This window comes from Nematolebias whitei, chromosome 6 (genome assembly GCF_014905685.2).
Source record: "Nematolebias whitei isolate Nwh7 chromosome 6, NemWhi1, whole genome shotgun sequence".
Lineage (NCBI taxonomy): Eukaryota > Metazoa > Chordata > Actinopteri > Cyprinodontiformes > Rivulidae > Nematolebias > Nematolebias whitei.
Window position 1 is genome coordinate 678,026 of NC_056503.1, and position 7,978 is coordinate 686,003.

At 41.8% G+C, this 7,978-nt stretch overlaps 1 protein-coding gene across 2 annotated transcripts in view; it reads left to right on the top strand.

The window, feature by feature from the left end:
- tpst1 (tyrosylprotein sulfotransferase 1) overlaps nucleotides 1-7,978 on the top strand; it is a 127,591-nt gene that overhangs the window by 111,490 nt on the left and 8,123 nt on the right. Inside the window, exons 3-4 of one of the 2 annotated variants that reach the window (XM_037677353.1) lie at nucleotides 5,026-5,076; nucleotides 5,790-5,858. In XM_037677353.1, the coding sequence (XP_037533281.1) occupies nucleotides 5,026-5,076; nucleotides 5,790-5,825 (87 nt within the window). In that variant the 3' untranslated portion in view covers nucleotides 5,826-5,858. The remainder of the gene's footprint in view (nucleotides 1-5,025; nucleotides 5,077-5,789; nucleotides 5,859-7,978) is intronic. The other variant, XM_037677355.1, reaches the window with a different exon arrangement.

Consider the following 7,978-nt stretch of genomic DNA (forward strand, 5'->3'; position numbering starts at 1 on the left):
TCATCAATATTAAAACAATTAAAGACCTGAAATATTTCAGTTGGTGTGTAATGAATCTGAAATATATGAAAGTTTCATTTTTATCATTACATTATAGAAAATAATGACCTTTATCACAATATGCTAATTTTTTGAGAAGGACCTGTACATAAGTTAATTAGAAAAGTTCTCTATCTAAGGAATCCAGCAGACAAGATGAGTCTTCACTTCGTCACAGTCTCCCATCCTGAGCAAGCACAAAGGAGACAGTGGAAAGGAAAACCTCCCTTTTAACAGGAAGAAACATCCAGCAGAACCAGGCTCAGGACAAGAGGCCATCTGCTTTGACCAGCTGGTTGAGAGGACAGGAAGGAGAGACAGACGAACACAGAGTGGCAGGTCCAGATGTGGATGCAGGTGTACCTCCTATTGGAAGAAAAACAAAGTCTTGTTAAGGATAGAAACAATTACAAATACAAAACAGAAGCAAGTAAAGACAGCAGCATAGTGAAGAAATGTGGTGAGTTTGTCCTCCAGCAGTTTAAGCCTGTAGTAGCATAACTCATGGATAGATCAGGAGACCCAAGCCGACCCTAACTATAGGATTTATCAAAAAGGAGAGTCTTAAGCTCAGTCTTAAAACTGGACCATGTGTCAGCTTTATGGATAGAAACTGGAAGTTGGTTCCACAAGAGAAGAGCCTGATTTTTTTTTAAAAAGGGAGCTTTTCATTTCCACTGTCTCCACTGTGCTTGCTCAGGATGGGAGACTGCAACGAAGCCAAGATTCAACTTGTCTGCTGGATTCCTTAGATAGAGAACTTTACTAATTGGCTTTTATGTGAATGTTTCTGTAAAGTGCCCTGAGACAACTTTGTTGTGATTTGGTGCTTTATAAATAAACTGAATTGAATTGAATTGATAACTGAAATATCTGCCTTCCTTTCTGCTTTTGGAAACTCTAGGGACCGCAAGTTAACCTGAAGTCTGAGAGTGAAGTGTTATGTTAAGAAAATATGGAACAATAAAATCTATAAAATAAGATGGAACTAAGTTGTTGAGAGCTTTGTAGGTTAGAAGTAAGATTTTGAATTCTATTCTGGATTTGACAGGGAGCCAATGGAGAGAAACCATCTATCCATCCGTCCATTATCTTTTACCTGCTTCTTCTATTTTGGGTCATGAGGTCGCCGGTGTCCATGTCCAGCGATCACTGTGCGAGGAGCGAGGTACACCCTGGACAGGTCACAAGTCCATCACAGGGCCACATAGACACAAACGAGACAAACAACCATTCTCACTTACACCTAGGGACAATTTAGAGTTACCAATCAGCCTAACATGCATGTTTTTGGTCTGTGGGAGGAAACGAGAGTACCCAGAGAAATCCCACGCATGCACGGACCTCTCCTATCAACTCTGATTAAAACTCTGGCAGCAGCATTTTGTATCAGCTGAAGAATTTTTTAAGAAGTTTTTGGACACCCAGATAGTAATGAATTATGAGGGGGACACGAAAATTGAACCACACACAGAAGTGAACACAAATATTTATTTAATGTTTTGTCAGGAGGAGAAAGTCAGCTGTCACTTTTAGCACTTGATCACAGGTGGAGAAGCCGAAGCTGCGATGACATCAGAAGGAAAGGAGGTTTGGACCGATCATGTGATATATGAGCACAAGTCCAACAAATACTCTCAGAATAAGGAGCTTGGTTTTGAGAGCTCAAAGCCTAGAATCCGGGGTCTGAGTTTGTGGTCAAAAACACAGGTGTGGGTCATTCACGTAGAGGCAGGAAAAGCAAAACTCATCCCAGGTGTTTAGCTGGAGTCGGTGGTCTGAAGGCAAAGTAAATGGTAAATGGACTGTACTTATACAGTGCCTTTCTATCTTATTTCAAGACGCTCAAAACGCTTTACACTACCATCTGTGCCTCATTGACCCATTCATATAGCTCTATACTAGATCTCTACAAAGCTAATTGAACAAATCATTCTAAAGACTCTAATCAGAGCTTTATCACATTCATACACTGATGGGACACACATCAGAGGCAACGAGGGGTTCACTGTCTTGCCCAGGGACACTTGGGTATGTGACTGCTGGTGGATTCGAACCCCCAACTCTCGCATTGGAGGACGACTGCTCTAACCTCTCAGCCACAGCCGCCCGTAGAAGTAGAAGTGGCGGCCCAGATCCGATGAGCAGAAGTATCCATCTTGGGCCATGTAAAGGGGAGGAGTCCGTGGTTTTGAAGTGGGTCAAGAACTAAAACACTGGATTAATTCAAGCGCAAGGCAATCGGACAATCTGGCAAAGAATGGGGAGTGCTTAAGAAACACAGCAAACAAAAAACAAAGTGCAAAACACAGATGCAGCAGGAGCTGGGGGTGGACTGGCCATTGGGAGCACCGAGACATTTGCCGTTAGCCTGGCCCTTTCACCGAGGAGGACTAAAGGATCGGTCACGGTTACCATACCATACCATTTTATTTATAGAGCACTTAAAACAGCGAAAAGGCCAACCAAAGTGCTGTACAGACAGAACAACAGGTAACACACAAAGCAATATACAAAATGAAGTAAATCAAAAATATAGACATAAAAACGATGCAGATAACAACAACTAACCAGTGTGGAGCATACTGGATCAAAACACAGAACACGGTTGGTTATTTAAAATAACTAATCCATGCTGCTCATGTGGCATGGATTATTCATTTAAACTATTACAGTATTTAAATTTAAATTGTTTATTTACATAGGAGGGGAGCGATTGGGAGTAACACAGGTGATGAGTATTGCTGCGGAGAAATGGGTGTGGCCGGTGGCAGAGTATGGAGATAATGAGATGCTGTGCTCTTTTAGAGCATTTAGAGCATTGTTTAGAACATTGCAAGAGTGTGGGAAGGTTTTATAAAGCCTTAATATATATATAAATACTACAATAAATATAGCATTCCTACTTCGCGTTTTTTTACTTCTTGCGAAGGTGTCCGGAATGTAACCCCCGCAATAAACAAGGGACTACTGTACAGTGATTTTTCTGGTTAGGGATTCATGAGTCTAACAGCTTCAGGGTAGAAGCTGTTCCTCAGTCTAGTAGTTCTAAACTTAATGTTCCTCAACCCCCTGCCTGAGGGGAGCGGGGTGAAAAGTGTGTGTGCTGGGTGAGTGGGGTACTTCATGATGCAGGTGGCCCTCCTCCTGTATCTGGAGGTGTAGGTGTCTGTGATCAAGGTCAAGGTGTCTTTATTGTCATCAACACCACATGTGGTACATGAGGTGGAACAAAACTATGTATACACAGGGTCCCAGTTGCATCCAACAAAAATAGAAATTGTAAAGAAAAACAGTAATAAGATCTGAGATATGAACTAAGAAATATGCTAAACTAAGAATATACTAAGCACTAATAGTACAAAACAATGCACATGGTGGAGAGACTGACTCCAACATCTTCTGTGCAGCCTTCACCACTCTCTGCAAAGCTTTTCTTTCTGCAGCTGTGCAGCCTCCATGCCACACGTTGATGCTGGAGCACAGGATGCTCTCCACTGCACACCTGTAGAAGGAGGTGAGGACTGAGCTTCCAGACCAGCTCGTCTCAGCCGTCTGAGGAAGTAGAGTCTCTGATGAGCTTTCTTGATCAGGCTGGTGGTGTTGTTGCTCCAGCTGAGGTTGTCATTCATGTGTACACCCAAGTTCTTGTAGCTGGAGACCACTTCCACCACAGATCCTTCTACTGTATGTGCAAGGGGGTAGTTGTGTTTTCTCCTTCTGATGTCCACAATCATCTCCACATCTTCTTCACATTGAAGTGGAGGTTGTTCTTCCTGCACCAGCTCTCCAGGTGTTCCACCTCCTGCCTGTAGCTGGACTCATCATTGTTTGTGATGCATCCCACCACCGCTGTATCGTCTGCAAAATGTACATTATGACAGCCTGGATGGGTAGGAGCACAGTCATATGTGAGCAGAGTGAACAGGAGGGGGCTCAACACACAACCCATAGGGGAACCAGTGCTGAGGGAGGAGAAGCAGATGTGGATTCTCACAGACTCCAGTCTGTTTAAGATATCCAGGACACGGTTGAATGTGTGTGTGTGTGTGTGTGGGTGGGGGGGGGGGGGGTCTTAGTTCTAGTGTGAGTACCGTAATTCTCTGGCTACAGAGCACGCCTGTATCTAAGCCGCATATACTAAGATCAATCATAATTTTGTACAGACAAATCATAATTTTGTACATAAATTGTGTGATAGGGCAATCTACATACGTATTTAGCTTGGCTCAGCTTTATAACTCGCACCCCACACTCTGTTCTTTGAATTGAGGAAGCTTCTCGGATGAGAAGCGAAACATCTTCTGTTACAAAATAAATTCCAGTTGTTTTTGGCTTGAACTTTTTTGAATTTACCATGTCCTGGATGACAGAGAAGATCATCATAAACAAGAAACAAGAAGAAGCTGTAAATAGGTCATCTTATGTGCATCTGAAAGCGAGAGTTTCTTTTTTTGTAAATACCCATTTTAACTTGGACTTCCTACAAGGCATGGATACTTCAGTGTTTCCCCTAGTTAACTTGCCATGGCGGGGTGCTCATTTCATCCATGATTTTTGTTGACGGGGGTACAGAGACATGTCTGAGTGCCGCTTGTACCAACAATTTTTGAGTGAGGGCGGGTGGGGGGTGGGGGGGTGGCGTTCAGCATGAGGGAAGAGGCACCTTTTAGCTTTTTAGCTAGAGCGCCTGAATTGTACGCCTCTTGATTAGCGCTATGTCAGTTCCAGGGGGTGGGTTCGGTTTGGTAGGCGGGGTGCTCAGTATTATTGGAAATGTGTTTCAGCCTCCCACTGGCTGGATTTTAGGAGCATCCTGCCCAGCAGCTCTTCTGCTCCAGGCCTAGTCTGGATTTTAGGCAGTTTTAAAGCAGCTTTCCTGTGTGTCACATGCTTCAGAGCAGGTTAATCACACCAGTGGGGTATTTCAAGTGATCAATTAATTTGGATCTCTGAAGTTCTAAAGCAGGCCTTTTGTTCTTCCAGGTCTTTAAAGGGGAATTTCAGCTCCCAGATTTCCTAAAAGAGCAATCACAGGTACTGTTATTCTTCTGGCTGTTTTTTTTTCCTTCCTTTTTTTCAACAGACTCAGCATTTTTGTTATGTGTTCGCACACATGAGTTTTCTTCCATTACTCTCACAGAGCTGAACCATGCATGTCAGGTCATTTAGTACTTCTTCCTAGGTGTGTGTGAGAGTGTGAATGTTGTCTGATTTGTCTCTATGTGTCATGTGATGGACTGGAAACCTGTCCAGGCTGTAGCCTGCCTCTCACACAGTGCTCGCTGGAGATGGGCCCCAGCTCTCTATACTGCTAAACAAAAAAAATGTTTAGATGAATGAACGATCAAAGTTGGACCAAGTGGAAGATGAGGTCAGAGATTTCCATCTGCTCACAGTTACTCATTTCTTGAATTTCACTTGAGTGTCTGGCCCTCAAATGCAGCCTGTTGTTCATTTCTGCTTCCATTCTTTTAGTTTTCACCAGATCTTTTATTTTTGGTCACATTTAATTGAGTTCTAGATGAGTTCTGGAGCCTGACTTTTGTTTGAGGACTCTTCTGCCTCCTGCTGGCAGTTTAGTGAAACTGTGCTTCCAGTCCCGTCAGATTTTGTTCCTGGAGTGTTGTGAAGCAGCTGTGTGTCAACTTGTCTTTAATTGTTGCTCCTCCATCTGTAATTCCCCGTCTTAGAGCTGACATTGAAAACTGACCGGCTGTCTGTTGTTTTTGTTTTTTTTTTCCATGCAGATGCAGAAGTCTGCAGAGAGACCCAACCAGAGTTAGGAGCAAAGGGAGCGCCGGCGCTGCAGCACACAGGTACAGCTTCACAGCCGTCAGAAGAGCAGGTGCACAATGAGGATTCTGCATACTTTTAATGAGAGAGAGACCTTTGGGACATATTCCTTTGTTGGCACAGTAGGCCAACAAATATATTCTGCAATTAAAGGGAGATGGATGTTTGAAATGAACACACATTGAGATGGAAGGTCTACAAATGATCAGTCTTGGTCAGCCCAACCTCAACCATCAGTCCAGCTCCAGAACAAAATTAAGATGGAGATTGACAACAGGATGGTGACTTTCTGACCAGTCAGTCCATTACATTCAGGTGTCATTTGAAGGCCACAGACCAGAGTGAAAATATACAGTATAACAAAATCAACCTGTTTACATATGACACTTTTCCATAGCTCCTCTTCAGTGCGGTTCGACTCGGCTCGGTACAGTTCCAAGACTTTTTCCTTTTTCAGGACCCATTTCTCTGGGGTTCCAAGCTGAACTGGCACCAAAACTTGATGTTAGAACACTGTGGTCACTGATTGGTCAGGGGGCGGAGTCACTGGTTCTTTGAGAAACTTTTCAAAACAACCCGATCTGCCATTTGCAATTAATCGAGCTCGGAGCAGCAGCTGGAGCTATTTTTAAGATTTTAAAAACAATAATGACAACATCATGGTCTCGTGCTGAAATGTTGGTGTTTTTTGTGTTTGTTGACCAACAACAAAATTCTGAGCGAGCTAGTCATCGCGAAGGATCATACGAGCTGCCAACACGAAGAAGCACGTGAGGTCGGACCCCGAGCTCCAGCCTCGCATGCTCCCGAAAGCTGGACCCTAAGCCTTTGAGCCCCGGCAGACAGGGGCGGACCAAGACGGGTCTGGGACGGAGGGTGGGAACGATTTTTAAAAATATTTTATGTATAAAAAATAATGTTTTTTTTTTTTAATCAGTGAAGAATAAATAAATAAATAAATAAATAAATAAATAAACGGTGCTGGCTTTATCATGAAATCCTGTTATCACTTTGACATTATTAAATAATAACCAGTTCAAATTAACTCAGCTGAAAAATCATAAAAAGACACAAACTTATTGGATCTCAGAAATGTTTCCCTCAAACAGAGACGGCCTTCAGTTCAACTTTATTCTAACCCACAGATGTACAAATCACAAAACAAGAACTAAACTTTAAAGCAAAGCTAAAATAAAAATAATAATCTGTATACAAGAAACAAAACCACATATCTTAATTGAACAATAAAAGTAGACACGAGTGCAAATACATCAAACGATGAAGAAAAACTAAAATTTTAAATATAGATGTTTTTGTAAAATCTGGTTCATCACAGATATATATATATATATATATATATATATATATATATATATATATGTGTGTGTTTAATTTGATCATTTTAATAATCTGTATTCTTTATAATTTACCAAAAACTTCTAAATAAATTCTCACCCTGTATATTAAACCTGTTTCATGTTTAAGTCATGATTATGAGCTAAATCCAGATTTTATCCAATCCGTGGGTGACAGTAATAATCTGACATGAATGATGTTTTATCTGGACAAATTCTGAAGCTTCCAGGTTAACCCTTTTATTGTCCACTAACTTTATGACCATTCATGACCCTTAGGGAAAAATCACCCACTTTATTTAACTGCATAAATGCTGTTTGTTTTATTTTATTCAAAATAAATATAAAAAAATAAAACAACTACCAGTTAGGGTTGGACAGTATCTCGATATTTTAAAAATATTTAGATAATTTAAAATGCGATATAAAATGAGCCTATATCGATATAAAACGCTATAGTCTTATACTCTATTACATAAAGTTCAGGTCTCTCTTGTAAATGAGTCCTCGAGGCTCAATGGGATTTACCTGTCTAAATAAAGGTTGAATGAAAAAAAAAGAAGTTATAAATCCCTCATCTATGGTCACGAGCTTTGGGTTGTGACCAAAAGAACGAGATCTCAGATACACGCGGTCGAAATGAGTTCTCTCCGCAGGGTGTCTGGGCTCTCCCTTAGAGACAGGGTGAGAAGCTCGGTCATCCAGGAGGGACTCAGAGTAGAGCCGCTGCTTCTCCACGTCGAGAGGAGCCAGTTGAGGTGGCTTGGGCATCCTAACCAGATGCCCAA